Here is an 18277-nt window from a genome sequence, read left to right on the forward strand (position 1 = left end):
GTATTGGATGCACGTTTAGGTACTCAAACGAATTTCTTACGGAATTTTCAAAAAATGGCCTGAATAAAAAGATATAAAATAAATACCGCAAGGAAGTATCAAAAAATAGAAAATAGGATTTTTAGGTTCTGTGAAACTTATAGTGTGAAAAAAGCTTTCATGTGCTGCAACTGTTGAGTCTCTCGAGATGCAGCAGTGAAGCCACCGTACGCACTGCACAACTGAGCATCGTTTCACAAAAGTGTTTTGAATTGCTTGTGAACTTCAATTTGTATGGCATTAGAAAACGTTTAGATGGAGAAAAGGGTTAAGTGGAAAACGGCTAAAGAATTTTACGTCTTTCCTTATGTAGTTATGCTACATAAGTTTTTTCATGTTTTGCTTTTATTAAAAAACTATAAAAAATTGAAGATAACTGCAATATGACGCGCTCAAGAAATTTAGGTGTAATAAAATATTTTAGTGCAATTGGATAAAATGTATGCTCCATTACAGGTCTTAGTGTTATTTTGATATGAGAGAAATTAAATTTAAATAATTCAGAATATTGTTAATAATTCAATCATTTCAATTAATTGTAAATATTTTTTCTTTTTGTTTATTTTTCATGTATTTTTAATAAAGACAAGCCGATTTTGACACCTTAATTAAAGTTTTGACTTTGAAAAGAGTCTTTAAGATAAATTACAAATTAAGAAAGTATTTCGAATTTAAGACTTTTATAAGCTGTTATTAAAACTTTTGAAAAGTTACAGCTTGAGTAATGCCATTTACTCTTTTTTAAATCATCCAGTTTAGAAATTATTTTTCTGAAAACTATAGCAGGGGAAGTTACTGCTAGTAAACTGACAAAAACTTAATTTCCTTGATATTTCAATGAAAAAGATAAAAATGTTATTAACCGAACAATAAATTTCTTGTTTCTGGTATATTTTCTACAGAAAGTTCTCATTAAATAGAATTACATGAAATTGAAAATAAATAATGCTAAACAGAATAAACTGTAAAATATTACTATTAAAATATTTGTTTAAATAACAATGTAAAAGTATAAAAAAAATTAAATTAAAGAATTTGACTCAATAATTTCTTGAAAAGAAAAAATCACCTTTTAAATGGATAGTAATTTCACAAATCACCAATTTATTGTATTTACAATTTATCGAAGAATCTTATAAAGTTTATTTTAAAAATCTTTTCATTTCAAGCGTTTAAAAGCAGAACAACTTTACAATAGATTAATATGTAGAAATATATAAAAATTTTTCGTTTGAAGTGATTTATTATTTTATTTATTTATATAAGTGGGTTACAACCCGTATATGATGTCGCAGACATCCTCTAAAGTTCCACTCGGTAGAACTTTTATAAATACGTTGGCAAGAGACTTTTAGTCTTAACTATTGACAATTGTCGAATCAAGTGCTATATAGTTTTCTGAACTTGCGCTACTGCAATAAGAAGCTTTTACTGAATATTGCTTACTATACATTTTTTTTAGAACTTGTACAACTTGTGAGCATATACTTAATATCGATTTATTATTTTAAAATAAAGGGTTACCAATTTCGTGGTCTTAATTTGTCAGCACTGTTTCAGTTACATATATTTGATATTTCCACCCAATATTTGATATGTTCAGTTTAAAGTTTATCATTTTGCAAAATAAGCCATTTGACAACAACTGAATGTGTAAGAATTTTTAAAATTTACTATACGTTAAATCTGTACTAGGAGCATTTCGCATCGAAACTTATCACAAGTACTGTTAAAAAACCATTACATCTACCAACCGTCACTATATAATCACTATAATATAATATAATCACTATATATAATCTGGAGGTGTGCGTGGCCATAGTTTTTGGAAAACTTACGAACAAGTGATAAATTCTGATCGGTAGTTTTATACGAGTATATTTACCATTTTTTTTCGTTAAACAGAATATATGAATATGAATGATATACGTTTTGAATGAAATAGTGTCACAAGTCACAGAATAAGTTCTATATCGCTTTTGTTTCGCAAGAAATTTTCATAACGTGTAATTTCACATTTTGGTAATCTGAATTAACCAAAAAGATTATAAGATCTATCAACAGTGTAATTTTGTAATAACGCGTACATTGTTTAAGTGTTCGAAAATTTGTCAAGTTTTGGCCATATTATTAATAGCTATGTGCCGACAAGTCATCAATAATTGCCTCGAAAGTATTTAGTATTGGAAGATGTTAATCAATTGATATTATATTTTACATCTAAGGGTGAGATCCAACAAAATTTTGTAATCTTAATTTTATCTAAATCATTAAAAATTTTTTTATTTAAATTTTAATTACAGGTATGTTTTATTTACGTTTGCATTTAGTAAACCTCAAAACGAATAACTCTGTTGCAAAACTTATGTACGCTCATCACGAATGGTACATGTTCTTAATATAAAAAAAAACATACTAAAAATTAAAAATGTAATTTTGATCAATTCAGAAATATAAATAAATTTATTATTTCATTTGTTTTCAAAGAGAACTGCTTAATATACTAAGTACACTTGCATTAATGTTGTAAATTTATTTTTCCAAAATTAATAAATCAATTTCATTATATGTATGTATGAAGTCATTTGCAGGCAGAATACTTTTTAATTTAATTTTGTGGATAATAAATTTATTGAAGCTTTCTTAAAAAGAGAAAGGTATTATTAAAATGCAAATTAAGCATCCTTAAATTTATTTTAATATAACCAATTTTTTTTTACATTCTGAATAAGAGAATAATAATTTCTTAATTGACAAGTTGTGATCCTCGTATTGCGGAAGTCTCTTTTGTTTCCGTTTTCCACTGCTCATAACTATAAAACAACAAAAAAGTTGAATCAAGTTAAGACTGTCACAAACGCAGTCTTAACAACAAATTAACAAAAAGACGATTTCACATATGAGAAACATTTATGAGGAAATTATTGAGGCAAAATTGAGATTTTTAAAAAGTCAATCATACGCACCATTTCCCTCAAGGATTTAAAATTTTATTTTGGATGATTTCATGGAAATATAAAATTTATTTAATGAAGTAAAAAAGTGAAATGCGAATGAAATAAATGCTGCATAAAGATGTTCATTTTTATAAAAAAGAATATATATGCACTTCTTAAAATAAAATTAAGATAAAACATAAAAATTTCTTACCTAAAAAAATAAAAGACACCAAGTGCACAATTTTTCTATTGTAATATCACTACAGTTTTGTATATAAATAAGGAAAGATATTTACTTTTATAGTTTTTGTTTATTTGTTCAATTATTACCTGAAAGGAAATTCATTTACTAAATTTTTGCACAATTGTAAATATTTGAATATCATAGAAATGACATCGGTTTAAGTCCTTGGTACTCATATATTGCCTAAAGAAGCAAGTGTCATATAAAATGAAGTTTTATAGATTTAAAACTTCTACAATACATAAATACATATACAGATAAGCTAATATAAAAATATATAAATATGTATAATTATGTACGCTGGTAAGATTGTATGTTTTTGCATTCACTTAAAAAGTTTACTCTTCTTTCTGCATATTAAAACATCTTCTTCAGAATAACACAAAAAAAAGGACCATACAAAAAGGATAACGCAATGACTAACACCAAAGCTAGAACTAAATGGGCAACTGTGCTCTTTATTTCATTATACTAAAATTAAGTTAAAGTCCAAAATTTCGCTAAAATTAAATTTTAAAATTTACAGTTAGTTTTAAAAAGTATCTTATTTCTACTTTCTTCGAGAATATAAAAGAAAATGTGCTCACGTCTTGTTCACTTCTCTTGGTTCCATTTTTGCATTTCACTGTACTTTTCAGCTTTCTTGTCGCCTTTGTTAGCTTACTTTTTGGCATTATTTGGGTTCTTTTGTTATTTGCTTGCATTTCGCTTAGAAGATTTCAAAGCTTTCAGAGAAACTCGATTGTGTAATGTAAAAATGTAAATAAATAAAAATATGTTATACCCGCAAATATATATATATCGTTTAGCTTCACGATACGAACAGAACAACTGATTCATTTCTTTATTTAAATATTTTTTTCTGCTCATGTGAAGCATCTGAAATTTCGCATTCATTTGAAGTATTTGTTCTCACACTAAGGCCTGAATACATCATTGATTGTACTTGTGCAGAAATAGTTTCGTTGCTTTAATATTACTTTATAATTATTACTTTATTACTTTATATATAGAACGTTTCTTTTATGAAACAAGCAGGGAATTCAATTCATATAAATTAAACTGATCAGGTTATCATAACTGTAAAAATAAATAAATTAATTAAATTAATTAATTTATATTAATTAATTAGTTCATATATTTTATTAGTTAATACATTGGCTTATCTTAATAGAGTGATTTATTTAAAACTCAAACAAATAATCTTACAAATTCGTATCGAATCTTTTCAAAAAGACTCGGAAACTTTTATTTTATAACTCGAAAATCGACTTGATAAAACTTAACGTTTAGTCAATAACTACTCAAATGATTCATCTGCTATTACCTAGATTATCTGAGCTTCACATGTGGCAGGACCCGAGTTCGATTCCTGGTACTTGCAGTCTCAAAAATAATTATTTACAAATAATTAAATACAAGAATTATTTCCAAGACCACTGATGAAGGGTATTTGGCAATACTCGAAACAGCTGTATGGTCAGCCAAAAATTCAATTAATTAAAATAATTTAAAAAAAAATAAATTTTTGTTGTTGTTTCACTTCTGTTCGAAAACCTCTTTATCTAGATTATTTATCTTATTTATTCTAAATACGTTTATAAACAAAAAGAAATTATGTCTCTGGTTACTTAGCTAAGTCATCTGAGTTTACTTAGATGATTACTCTAAGTAAATCTAATTGAATTTGTATTGCATTTCTGTTTGTATATAGGTTAGTAATACTGAATAGTAATATGAATGAAATAAAAACATATATATTATATAAAACTTTTAAAATAAATAAAACTTTTCTTTGTTATGCATCTAATTTTTGTTGCTACTCTAATCTTTTCTTTTAATTCCCTCATTGGTAGAGTTAACTGGGCTAATTTGATGATTTCATGATTGTGGTAAAACATATTATCCATAATAATTAGAATGAGAAAACTAGTACACTTCCGGTAATCCGTATATGGACATCATAATAATCCAGACATCGTAATGTCGTGACATACTCTATATTAAAATATCTATAATCCAGATAGCGCAGAAAAGCCTCTATATTTCAATAATTCGCCTAAAAAAATTTAACTTCATTCCTTCATTTTTTTTTTGCATTTTCAATATTTAAATTCGTTTGCAAGAATTGTAGATTGACAGATTGAATTGGATTTTTTTTTTCAAATACTTAGACATTTACTATTGTATCTTCTCTTACAATGAGACTAACAATAAGTTTTAAAATCTTATCACTAATAATATTATTACATAATGTTATAAACTTTATTTTAACTATACATTGTATAAAATAAAATAAAACAAGTAAACCTTATATCACGAACCTCACTTGGATCAAAAGGTTCAATTTCATTTGAGTCAGCTCTTTTTAGGCGGGAACTAATGGATAGAAGTGCGAGATTCCTTTCTAAGGGGTTAACATGTTCTGTCAGTCTTTTATTGTATTTTTTTCTCATATTGTTAAATTCAGCTTCAACTAAGGAAATTTATAGATCTCGGTGGATACTTTTATTCCTAATATATCATGGGGCACCAGTGACTAGCATTGCCAAATAGCTGGACACCATAAGTCCATATTGGTTTTATGATGCTGTTATACAAGAGTACTTTATACTCTAGGCACAGGGAGGATTTGTTATTAATGAGCCAATGCAACTTAGAGGCTTGGAGTTTCATCTGATTTCTTTAGGCTTAAATTTTTGGTTTCAATTTTTGGATTCAATTTGAATTTGATTTTAAAATTAATTTTGTAGTATGTACTTGTGCAAAGTGCATACAGTTATATGCGTTATATGAAAAAAGAAAGCTAGGCAAACTCATTGAAAACTCTTCATACATTAATGCGTTATATGAAAAAAGGAAAAATTACGATGGTTGAATCACATTTTTAGTTCATATACTGAAAGAATATAACAGAAGATATTCGAAAGTTAAATTCTCGGAATGCGATGAATTGTGGAAGTTAAAAATTACTTTAGATTGCATCAGGTACATATCTGTTATTGGTGAACGGCAAGAATAAATTGAAATTAAAAACGAAAGATTGTTCAACAGATCGAGGCCTTTAGTGAACTGTGAAACAATGGAAAAAGGAAGAAATGCAAAAAATCTGATATTTGTGCTATATATAGTGTTATAGTGTTTTAAATCATTTGCAAAAAGCTGTGGTTAAAATCGTTGAAACAAAAACAGGAAAAATTGCTAAAACTGATAAGCTTTTTCTTGACCATATACATTTTTCTCTATCTGGCAAAAATCGAGATACTTTTACTAGGAAGTTGAGATGCGTTATTATAGGCCAGTTTCTTGTATTCTAAATATTCTGAAACCATAAAATAAATTGACTGATAAATTTATTTATATATGAAAGTAAATTTTGTTAACTTTTTAAGAACAGACAATTCTTTTTTTTTTTTTGAAATCCATTTATTTATTACAATCTGTCAGGAATGACTGACAATAAGTAATATATATAAATTTAAATCGTAATAATGGTTATTACGATATAAAAAGAAAGGCACGTATGGACTATGCCCAGTGACATATCCATATATATTTAAAATAAAAGTGTATTGTCTACATATACATATTTAAAATGTCTCGCGATGTTTTTCTTCTCAGCCTTGTAAAGGTATTGGAAGGGGACATCAGTTGAGTAACCAGAGGGTTTGGGTGCATATATAAGCGTTGAGCGTAATTCTTTAAAATACTTGCTATTTCTTCCTTGATTGTTCGAACATGTAATTGTTTATGTAGCTGTTCATTCGTTATATACCAAGGTGCGTTTGTGATCATTCGTAGTGTTTTAGATTGGAAGCGCTGTATAATTGCCAGGTTTGAGACAATTCTTTGATGTCAAAAAAATTTTATTTCTCAATTTCCTTTTAAGTTACTGGATTGTTTTGATTTCTTTCGAAATAAATAAATAAATTAATAAATAAATTCAAAAAATAAATTTTTTGAATTATTTTCAAATTGAATTTCAATATTGTGTACGAATACTTCAAAGATTTGGAAAATAGCAAATATAATACAAAAAATAGCTTCATTTTTATATTCTTGTGTTTTGTTTTATAGAAATAAACAATACAGTTAACGCTCTAGAACCACATATTAATCGAATTTATTTGAGCGACTCGTTGTAATCGAGTCAAATAATCGAGCACAAGCATATACGAGCGTTACAAACCTGGTACACCCCCGGTAAAACGTTGATATATGGTATATTGCACAAATTAAAGCTACTTTTTCAAAGCGACTGATTAAAAAATAAATGTTCTTGTATATACCTATATACAAATTAATGTTCTTTATAAGTATTCTTTTCGAACTCTTTAGCATATACTTTACATTCTTAAAAATTTTGGTAGTTATATGTTAGAAAAGAACTAATTAGGCTTTAGTAAAGAAACGAGTTACTAATGAAAGTTATTAAATTTCAGTTTTCATATTTTTTCCATTATTGAAAAGCAATGCTAAAAAATTCCATGGATAAACATATGATGGGGATTCACCAAATAGCAAACTAAATGAAGTACAAAATGGCCATTCAACGTTTGAAAGGAGTAAGGAATTCAGTTTCACCTAAATGCCAAGAGCATTAAGGGAAACAAAGAAACCTCATAAAATGTTATTACTTTTCCACTTGGATATCTAAGAAAATGTGCAGGCAATTAGTATCGTTTTTCATATCAAGCCAGTGTGGCTCAGTAGTGGTGGAGTACAGCTGCTAAGAAATACTAAAACAATTGCTCAACTTACCTAATGCATGACATTGTAAAATTTTATTACGTCCTTCGCTCACTATTGATCCTGAGGATGAAGGCTGTGTAGTAAAGCGGGGCGCTTGAAGTTGTGTTCCATCTGAAAAATTATAAAAAAATAGAAAAATCAATTAAAAATTAGTCAAAGAAAAAATATTATATTTGCCCTAACTTATTTTTGCTGTTGCATAAATTTTCATAATATATGAAAATATGCTAAGGAGCATTTCATAGTTCAAAAATGTTATTTGTTATTTGTTATATGTTATAACGGTTTGTTACAAATTTTTAAAAATTGTGGTTTCAAATTTGGCATACAAAATATTGTTGCTGGTTATCATGTCACAGCAATGAATTATGTCGAGGCTTTGCAATTTAATTTTGTTGTTAGCACGCATTGTGACATCTGAACATTAATTATGGTTTCAAATTATTTATTGTTTTGATATTAAATTGTTTTGTTCGCATGTTCCAGAGCCATGATATAAATACATATTTCAAATTAATTTTGTTTCACAATAAATAATCAAAAATACATAGGGTACTAAAATAACTTTTTAACTAATTGCTGCAAAAATATTGCACTTTGCTATAAATCATTACACCAAGAGCTCAGACAAATCTAGATTATTTGCTGTTCGATATATTTTGTCTTTAATAATCGGTTGGTGAAACGATATTAAACTGTAATGAAAAATGCAAAACGTTATGCATCATCAGCAATTTAAAGGATGCTTTGAGTTATGTTCAATGCAACGAAACTGATTGCAGCAGTACATCAAGCAATAAATTGCAACGTGTGTAACTTTTCTACGGGCTTTTGAATTTGTATCTAAACTTAGTATTGTTGTATCAGATGTTGCGTTTTATTGTAGGTCACACTTCATAAGAAAAAAGAAGGTACATATAACATAATTTCTGTGAAGTTTGCGGTTGAATGACTATGTAGGCACGCACGCTTGCGCTTCAAGCAAACCTCAGATGAGGTTACCTTAGCGTTTTTATATTCAATGAGGAATTCGAATTTTCCACAGTCGCAGATCAGCATTTAATGTTAATTTCATCTAGACTATTCATCTAGTGATTAAATTGTATTAAAATGATAAATGTATTTAGGTTAATACAAATGAACATCTTACATCTATGTGCTGCTCTTTTCACGGAGTATTTTACCTTTAATAGTAAAATAATTACAAGAGAGGTTTATAAGAGGTTTACACATTACATTTTTCAATTCAAATATTATCTGATAAAAGTTTTAATTCAAGTTTTATGAACAGTAGTACAATAAACAGAACTATGAACTCAAAAATTTTTCAAGATACAATTTTTTGTTACTCTGTACTTCGGTTAATATAAAAATAGCTTATATGATTATTTTTATCTGATGAACTAAGTTACTATCTTTTGGATTTTTATTAAACATCCTAAATACAAGTATAACAATTTAATTAAGATATGTATATGAATTAAATACATATACATTTGAGAGTTTCCACTGTAGAGGATAATCTTACCAAATAAATTACTGAAAAAGAAATAAAATATTACCAAATTTAGGTTTTTAAAATGAAACAAGATACTACTGTTTATAATTAAACATTTCTTCCAAATTTTGACTTGTATACAATATTTTAGTTACCAATACTAAATGAATTGAAACCTTAAACTCATACAGAATTCACTAGTATCTATTTATTAGCTTCTGATACATTTCACCATCAGCAATTGACGTATGCGCACAAAAGAGTACCACTCACAAAGAAATCTTTTATGATTTGTCACATCTAAAATGAACTATGAGCACATGTATCAGCAATATATTTATCAACCATGTTTGCTTGGTTCACTATAAGCCACAAAAAAATGCTCAGTGTCAGTTGTTTACTTAAACATATGGAGCGATGTCCTTTCCTTTAATGCTAATAAAGTTGATTGAGATAAGACTAATAGAGCTCAACCAGTATTTCGGGTAGTTTAGATGAAAATGGAGCTAAATAAAATATGTACTTGCCAGTATGAAAAAAATATGCATGTTGTTTTGTAATCGGATAACTTAACACAACACATTGGATGTGACTTGCAGGGTTGAGCTGAGGGAATGCTTGTATGCGGTTGCCACACACAAATTTATTGAGATCCTTTGCTGGTTAACTGCAGTGAAATGCAATACTTTTTATTCTTCAAAAGCATTGCTGCAGATACTCCACATTATAAGAGGTGGCAAAAAGGGTGCATTGCAATTTACAACAACGCACCAACAGCTTTAACTGCATTTATGAAAACATGGAAGCCGTAATACTGAGCTTGATGTGTGGCTCTTTACCAGCAACTGCAAAAGTAAACAATGCGACCAATTGTTTCTATTTGAAGTTTTTTTTTATTGGATAATGTTATAACGAAGAGTTTTCGGTAGTTGACAATGATACCAAATGGAATATATGTGTGCGAGTATACGAGTATCTGTAGTTGACAGGTTCTCTGGTATTTTTACAATTATCAAAAAATCTTTTCATTAAACAATAATTGAACAAAAAAAAATATAAACATGTAAAATTAAAATAATTCCAACAGTGATATTGATATTGTATATATTTGTTCTCATACACTACAACAACAACTAAAAATCTTAAATCGATAATTCATTTGTTTGCAGTTTATGCGTATTAAATTGAGTTGTTAACTACACGCTTTATACCCTCAAAATTCAAAACCCATATGAGGATATGTCAAAATAGGTTTTTAAGGGCTTAGAATTTGACTAATGATGCTGGCTTTAAATAACAGTGCGTGCGTTTACCCACAAATCTCAAACAGCAGTCATGCGTTGAGTGTGTGGTAGGAACTGCATCGAAATGTAAGCTTCTGCAAATGTTACCACAACGTCAACTAAAAATTTCAATAAAATATTCATAAGATTTTCATTTGAATTTATTTTTAGTTTTATATTTATTTTTCTATACAAACTTGTCATAAGCAGCATGAATCCAACTGCATGTAATAAATGAAAAATTAATTTTATTTAATCCGATTAAGATTTTCTTAATATCCCAATGGTACTTTGGGTGAACCTTGAGTATCTTAGTTTCATTATAATAAAATATGTTAATAAAAGCAACCCTCGAAATTTCCGTAAGAAGCACACTTCAGCTTCAAAATGCAGTTTCTCACGTCTACTTTAGATTAAATATACAAATTATGAGGTACTTTTCGTGACAAACTACGATACGTTGAATAAAATTGTACATTTTGCAGTAGTTTCCTACCCTCAATACGCTCTACACTACCCTCAAGTTGTATAATTTCTTTGATTATGTGTAATTTGGAGGTTTTACTGCAAAATTTTGAAATAAAGTACACGTGTAATGTGCAAATTACATATTCAGTTCGGTTATTACAAGGTATTGCTATAAGGATATCTATGAGTTCAACGTCTAGTGTACTAATTTGAAATGAAGGCAAAGAAAAAACAAGAACAATTTAGTTTTTACCCAAAAAAATACTTTAGCTTATATATGTTACTATTAAATGCAAATAAAATAATTTCAAGTCTTAGATTTATTCAAAACAATAAAAGGCAGAAAAAGAAACAAATATAATTTTTTTAAATGATTAAATGTAATATTTATAGCATTTCAAATTAAGTTTTGTACAGAATGACTTCAGCGATAGAAACAAAAAGGGAACATATAAAGGTATAAATTTTGTTCGTTTTTAATTAAATGAATTAAAATAAATGAAATATATGAATATATGAATTAAACTTTAATAACAATTCAATTATTTATTTATTTTTAATTTTATAGTACCTCGTGTCACAGTCGCTATTTTAATTATATTTATTTTTATATTTATTTATATATTAATTTAAGATACATCATATTGTAAAAATGAAATTTAAAATGAAAATAAATATACATACATACATACATAGTACCTTACGACGCATATTAATGCGTAAATCATGATTTCTACGATATTCCATTATGTTGAAGCTCCAGCCTTTCAAACTATGAAAGTCTGGTATAACAAAATTCGTTACGGAAGTCGGTTGAAGTTGACGGGAGTTGCTGTACCATCGGCCGTTTTTTCTGTTCAAAAACTCATAATTCAAGATCGTCATGTGACATACTGCGAGATTGAGGAAACTTTTGGTATAAGTTCCAATAACATAAAATACGACAAATATTACAATTGTTCTTTGGAGTCACACATAATTTAAAAAAGCTAAAAATTATGCTCCTGTCGAATGATAAAAAGTAGTCCTCAAGAAAGTTTACATTTGCGGTGCATTGAAAGATATTCATGAAATTTTGACAGCTTACAAATTATGGATTTAATGCATATGTAACTTAAAACCCTAGCCGACTATATGGGTGTTCATAATGAACCAAATCCAGAAAAGTAGTTCGCACACGAATGAATTCGAATAAAGTCATTTTCTAATGAGGTACGTAAAACGATCAATTCTGCGTGGTACACCATAATTTATTTCACATGAGTAATTAGTTAAATGAGAAAAATCATAACGATATACGCTCAAACTCTAAACTATGAGTTTATATGTATGACTTTTTAGGTACTTGAAAGATCAAATTAAAGAAATCTTCGTCATATAGTATTCGTTTCGCATCCTATAAATTCCGATTTTCGTAGGCAGAAGAAAAGCCGTTGTGGCATTTAAAACCGATGTTTTAAACGGAATAGAAAAAATGCTTTGAGATATATTCGAACACATGTAAAATTACACAAATTAAATAATATTTTAAAAACAATATACTTATACTCAATGCAATGACATTTTCAATAACGGTATAAAACAAGCTGTCAATAATGATTACTACTGACACATGATATGAATAATCCTGGAAAAATTAAATTCGTGCGCGATATGATACTATTTTTTAATTTTTTAGTTTCTTAATAATTAAAAATATTATAGATCTGTAAAAAATTATGAAAAAGTTGGAACTAAAACAGCCCATCGTAATTTTTTCGTTATTTAATAATACTATACTCAATTGCTACACCAAACATAAACACTATATTTTAAAATAATTCGTTTACTTCAGTAGTATAGGCATATCACGATTTCTAAACGAATGCCAAATGAATAAATTTTTTTAAAAAAACTATTTAGTGAATTGTGTTCTTAGACTTCACAATCATGAAAGATTATATTATATCTAAATATATCCTAAGAAAAATACGTGATGTTAGTGATTTTTTCCGTTAGTCGTAGTTTACTAATAAATTACTAATAAATAAACATATTATCTACATAATTCTATATCAACATATTTATGTTTTTAAAACTTTGTGCTAATAACTATATACAATAAATTAAAAATAAAAATCCGCTTTTTATTTTATTTACATAAGTTTTAACAACATAAATACTATTTAAAAAGTGAACTCGAAGCTATTTAAATTTAATAAATAAATATATATTATTGAATTAATAAAAATTGTTTGCTTTAGTTGCCAATTCTGGTAATTTTTACATCATGTACTATATATATACGTAACTTTTGTTTCACACCAAATTACATCATTTCAATTAATGTTATAGATGCTATGGTGCATTTTATTGTTTGTAACCCCGCTCCCTCTTATTAAGTCAACGCTTTGAAAATATTTTCAGTACTTTTAATTGACCGGTGTTAGTAATTTTTCTTTAATTCTTTCTTTTTAAATAAATTCTGAAATTTTTGTCTAAAAAATAAAACAGATTTAAACTATAATATTGTCAAATATCCTTCAACTAGAAAATTGTTTTATGCGCAAAGTATTATAGTTTCCATACATTGAGAAGAATTTTCATTTTTATTTGTGAAAAGGACTCGAAAGAATTCCCCAAAAGACATTTCATTAAAATAAAGATATTTGCATCCAAAAAGTATGTCACAATCGTGAATTATTCATTGACAGATTTTGTTTAAAATAATTTTTATTGATAAATTTTAATTTGAAAACTTGTATGATTTTATTGGTTCAGGTGCACATATTAGTTGCGTTAACAGCATACAACTTACATAAAAAATTTTAAACAAATTAATTCTAATTTAAAACCTTGAAAGAAGTACATAAAACATAGGCACCCACAAATGATAATATAATATATTATATTCTAAAAATAAAATTTAACTTTTGTTTTTTGTTTTTTTAACTTTATCCACCACACACTGCAACAAGGAATAATCTTTAACCATTTGACCTATTGTATACCTACCTATATACCTTTATTCTCTAAACAATTCAATGATAAAATTTTTGTGACAAATTCTAACGCAATAAATTTTTCATTTTATCTGAAGTTTGACATTTTTTATATTAAAAATAAATGCGACCCTTTACCTTGACCCTTTATTCGTTACCATGTGAAATATCTGCCTCCTTTAAAATTTTTGAATAAAACATATTTTGTTAACCAATATTAAAGTTATTTCATTTATTTAATTCACAGTCAAAAACGTTCCAAAATCATCAAAGATTTTATCCAATTAAATAAATTCAACTTTTTCAAATTAGAAATAATCGTATAAGAATACACTTAAGAATAAATTAAACAATGAACGTATAAATGCAATTTTTACATAAAAATATATAAAATAGCAAATTTCATTGCAATAAACTATGAAATAAGTAGACAAGTGTTTGAGTAATCACGAAATCAATAGCACCCACAAATATTGTATCTCAAATATCAACATCCATATCAATATAACGTCAATCTCATAAGATTCTTTTATCTGCATATGTGCAGAATCTAGTTCGGTGTTTACAAATTTATATTTGCAAATGGTATGCATAGACACGAATATCATCTAAGACTAGATATGATAATATTATTTATTTATTTTTGTAATAAATCAGATTTGAAAATCAAATTCCAAATGCTGCAGTGCAATTTCGTAGCTGCCAAGAAGTCAGCAACCCTCCTAATAAACACATTTTTTATTTAAGCAAATCGGATAAAAAGTATTGAATTTCCTTCACATCTGTCGTCACACCACTTTTTGGGATATACCACGCCACTTTTTGAGTTATCTTTTTAGTAAACTGTTATACAAAACTACTACTGAATATGCGTATCTGTCTGTATTCATATATTGGCAAATAAAGCCACCTCCTTATGTGTCCACCCAAATGTAATTGCTTATTAACATATAAAATCAAGAATTTATTGCAACATTTTTTATTTGAAATATATATATAAAACAGAACTTTTCAATCTTTTTACTCAAATGGAGATTTGGATACTTAGTTATATTATGTTTACATTACACCTATAATTTAAAATAAATAATAAAGACTTTACTTATATGAATAATTATTTTTCGAATAAGAAAATATCTGATTTATTACTATTTAGCTTAGCTAATGCCATAAACATAATTAGATTTGAATATTTTTTATTTTAAATTGTTGAAAATATTTCACCTTAGATGATAGAAACTTAATCGGTTGATTAAAATAATTAAGCTATTATGCTAAACTACTCAACAGAGAATCTCGTTTAAGCTTAGACTATAAAATTCTTTGGAAAAGCAAATACAGTCAAACTTTCATAACTCGAAGTCCAATTTTGCAAAGAAAAGGTTCGATTTATGGAGACTTTGAGTTAGAGAATTTTTTTATACTTTTTTTTATTTTTGAAAGAAACTAGAATTACATTTTAAGATATTTATTTATTTGCAATCAAATAAAGCACAGAAGTTATAGTGAAATAAAATATTCAGAAATTGGAGTTTGGCACTTTAATTGTTTTCCTATTTTCAATAAAAAGAGATTCCACTTTATTCGTATGTTTATAGTGATCATCAATTGTACTATCATTCGTTTGCAAATATAAATTCCGAATATTGAATGAGTCTTCTATTTCATTCTTGGAAGACAATTGCGTCCACCTAACTGTCATCATCACTTTCCGTTGCGCTTAGAATTGGTTCCAGTAATAATATCAATAATATCATATAATAAGATCAATAGTATCGTCATCAGTAGGAACGCTTGATATACAAATTTCATTGTCAAGCTCAATATAATCGTTAAGAGTAGCATTGGAAGTTATTTTATTTACTACGTTGCCAACAACTGGCATTTGCACAAAGAAGCAACATAAAAAAGAAAAAATTTGAAATTTGGTTCGGAAAATGAGACCTCCCCTAACAGCAAAATGCATTTATACTTAAAACAAAAATTCGACTTATAGATAGAATGCACTTTCCCATATTCCTATCGGCACGGAACAAAAGTTTTGTTCGAGTTATAGAGAAATTCGAGTTCTAGAAGTTCGAGTTATGAAAGCAGAATTCTATGTAATTTGCTCTCTAAAACTTTGGTGCACTATTTGATAGAAGTTCGAGTTATGAAAGTTTGACTGTATATATAAATATATTTACGAAAACTGACAGGCTTATCAACACCGCGTTATCGAATCTCAGAATGGTTATAGGCTCCTCGAGGAGGTATGCTGATCTAGGGTCAGTTATTGCTTAGTCTGGTTTCTTACCTGAAGAAACCTCGCAGGTAATAGAGAATAAAAGTGCTCAAGTGTACTGACTCAATTAGCCTCAACATAATAATATATCAAATATTTGATTCCTGCAAAGAGCTTAAAAGACCTGTAAATATTTAAAAGAATCAGAATGGTAAATTAAAATTCGTAAAAATAACACAAAGATATGTTAATAAGCAGAATTCCGACGTTAACCATTTACACAGTAAGCTCGTTTTTATAAACAGATCGTCTTAATCAGATCGTCGGACTATAATAAATTAACCCAAGTTATCATTGTTGTTATTACTTTTTCTCTTTTTTATCAACTCCTGCCCTTCTACCACATGGATCCAGTGTAACACCACAATTGAAGATTAAAAAAAATTGTTCTTTAAAAAAATTTAATTAAATAAATATAAAAATCGTTTAAAAATTTTATAACATTTTGAATTGAGTATTTTTTTTTTAATCAAAAAAATTAAAAAGCCAATATTTATTTTGGAATAAATACTTTTTCTTAGATTGTTTATTTAGGAAATATTTGATTTTCAGGTATTCTATTTATATAAGATGAATTTTACTGGTTCACTTTACTATCCCTTAATAAAGTGAAAAGGATGTTCAATGTTCAATGTTTAAAAATGTTCTCATTCTAATGTAGATTTACTTCTTAGGTGATATTGTGATTCTTCTGTCAAATATTATTTGGGAAAAATATTAATAACAGCTGATTATATTCTTTATAATCGTTCCAAAGCATATGCGTCTAATTTTTGAAAACGATTTCGTTCGTCTTAAATTTCATAATTGAATTGAATTGAACTAAATTGGTAGTGTTCCAAAACGCTATGGAGACATCTGGTCCGAAAAGTTTAAGTTTAAATTGAACGAAAACGTGATTCAGTAGAAGTGCAATAGTTGCTCATCTACACATAACAAAAATAACCACGTAAGGAATACTCGAAACAGAGGCCAGAGTGAAGTCGTAAAAGTTTTAAAAACGGATAAAGTTTCACTGGAGCATCCCAACATTTGTTTATTACATTATGATCGAACATTTTAGCTACAAAAAGCGTATACACGTTTTTTTCCAGACAAGCTGGCCGTCAAGTTGGCGATCAAAATTTGATTTCATCGATCGATATTTATAATACATTTTGTAGTTAAAAATCCTTTTTTACCATTATACACTTATTATACTCAACTAATTTGGCACCATGCGGCTTCTACTTTTTCGGAAAAACGCATTTGCGTAGAAAAGAAAAGCATTTTCAAAGTGTATTACTTATCCACAAGGCTTGTATCGACAACCTGGAGGATTTTCAACTAAGATACTCTCAAAATTTTAATTGCCGTCAAAAATCGATTTAATTGCCGTCAATAGATATTCTTATCACATATATCTATTTTTAAATATATTTTATTTCATATGCGTTGTAGGAATTCATTTACTTATCTTTTTAAACCATTTCCAAAATGGTATAGTAGCTATCCTAAATTAAGAATCAATAGTAGAATACAGAAAAAATGTTGTCTATTGATAGACAGTATGTATAGAAAAAGTAAAAAAAACTTTAAGAATTGCCATAAATTTAAATTCAAATAAGTACTATATGTACCTATATAGATAGATGAAGGAGGTATTAAGTGTTTGAAGTACTTTGCGGAAAATATGAGACTATTTCCTCTTGGATCTCCTTACCACAAATTCTCAGATTACTATTTTTTTGAATGTCATATTAACAAATTCTTAAGTTTTTTATTTCCTTGGTGTGTGCAAAGTACTAAG

General features: G+C 27.5%; 1 protein-coding gene across 4 annotated transcripts in view; it reads right to left on the reverse strand.

Moving 5' to 3' along the window:
- The window catches only part of LOC119668986 (protein sidekick), a 94769-nt gene that overhangs the window by 38604 nt on the left and 37888 nt on the right, over nucleotides 1-18277 (reverse strand). For all 4 annotated transcript variants that reach the window (XM_038078708.1, XM_038078707.1, XM_038078706.1 and 1 more), the window contains exon 2: nucleotides 7984-8085. In XM_038078708.1, coding sequence (XP_037934636.1) covers nucleotides 7984-8085 — 102 coding nt within the window. The remainder of the gene's footprint in view (nucleotides 1-7983; nucleotides 8086-18277) is intronic.

Source organism: Teleopsis dalmanni, chromosome 1 (assembly GCF_002237135.1).
Source record: "Teleopsis dalmanni isolate 2A chromosome 1, ASM223713v2, whole genome shotgun sequence".
In the NCBI taxonomy this organism is placed as follows: Eukaryota; Metazoa; Arthropoda; class Insecta; order Diptera; family Diopsidae; genus Teleopsis; species Teleopsis dalmanni.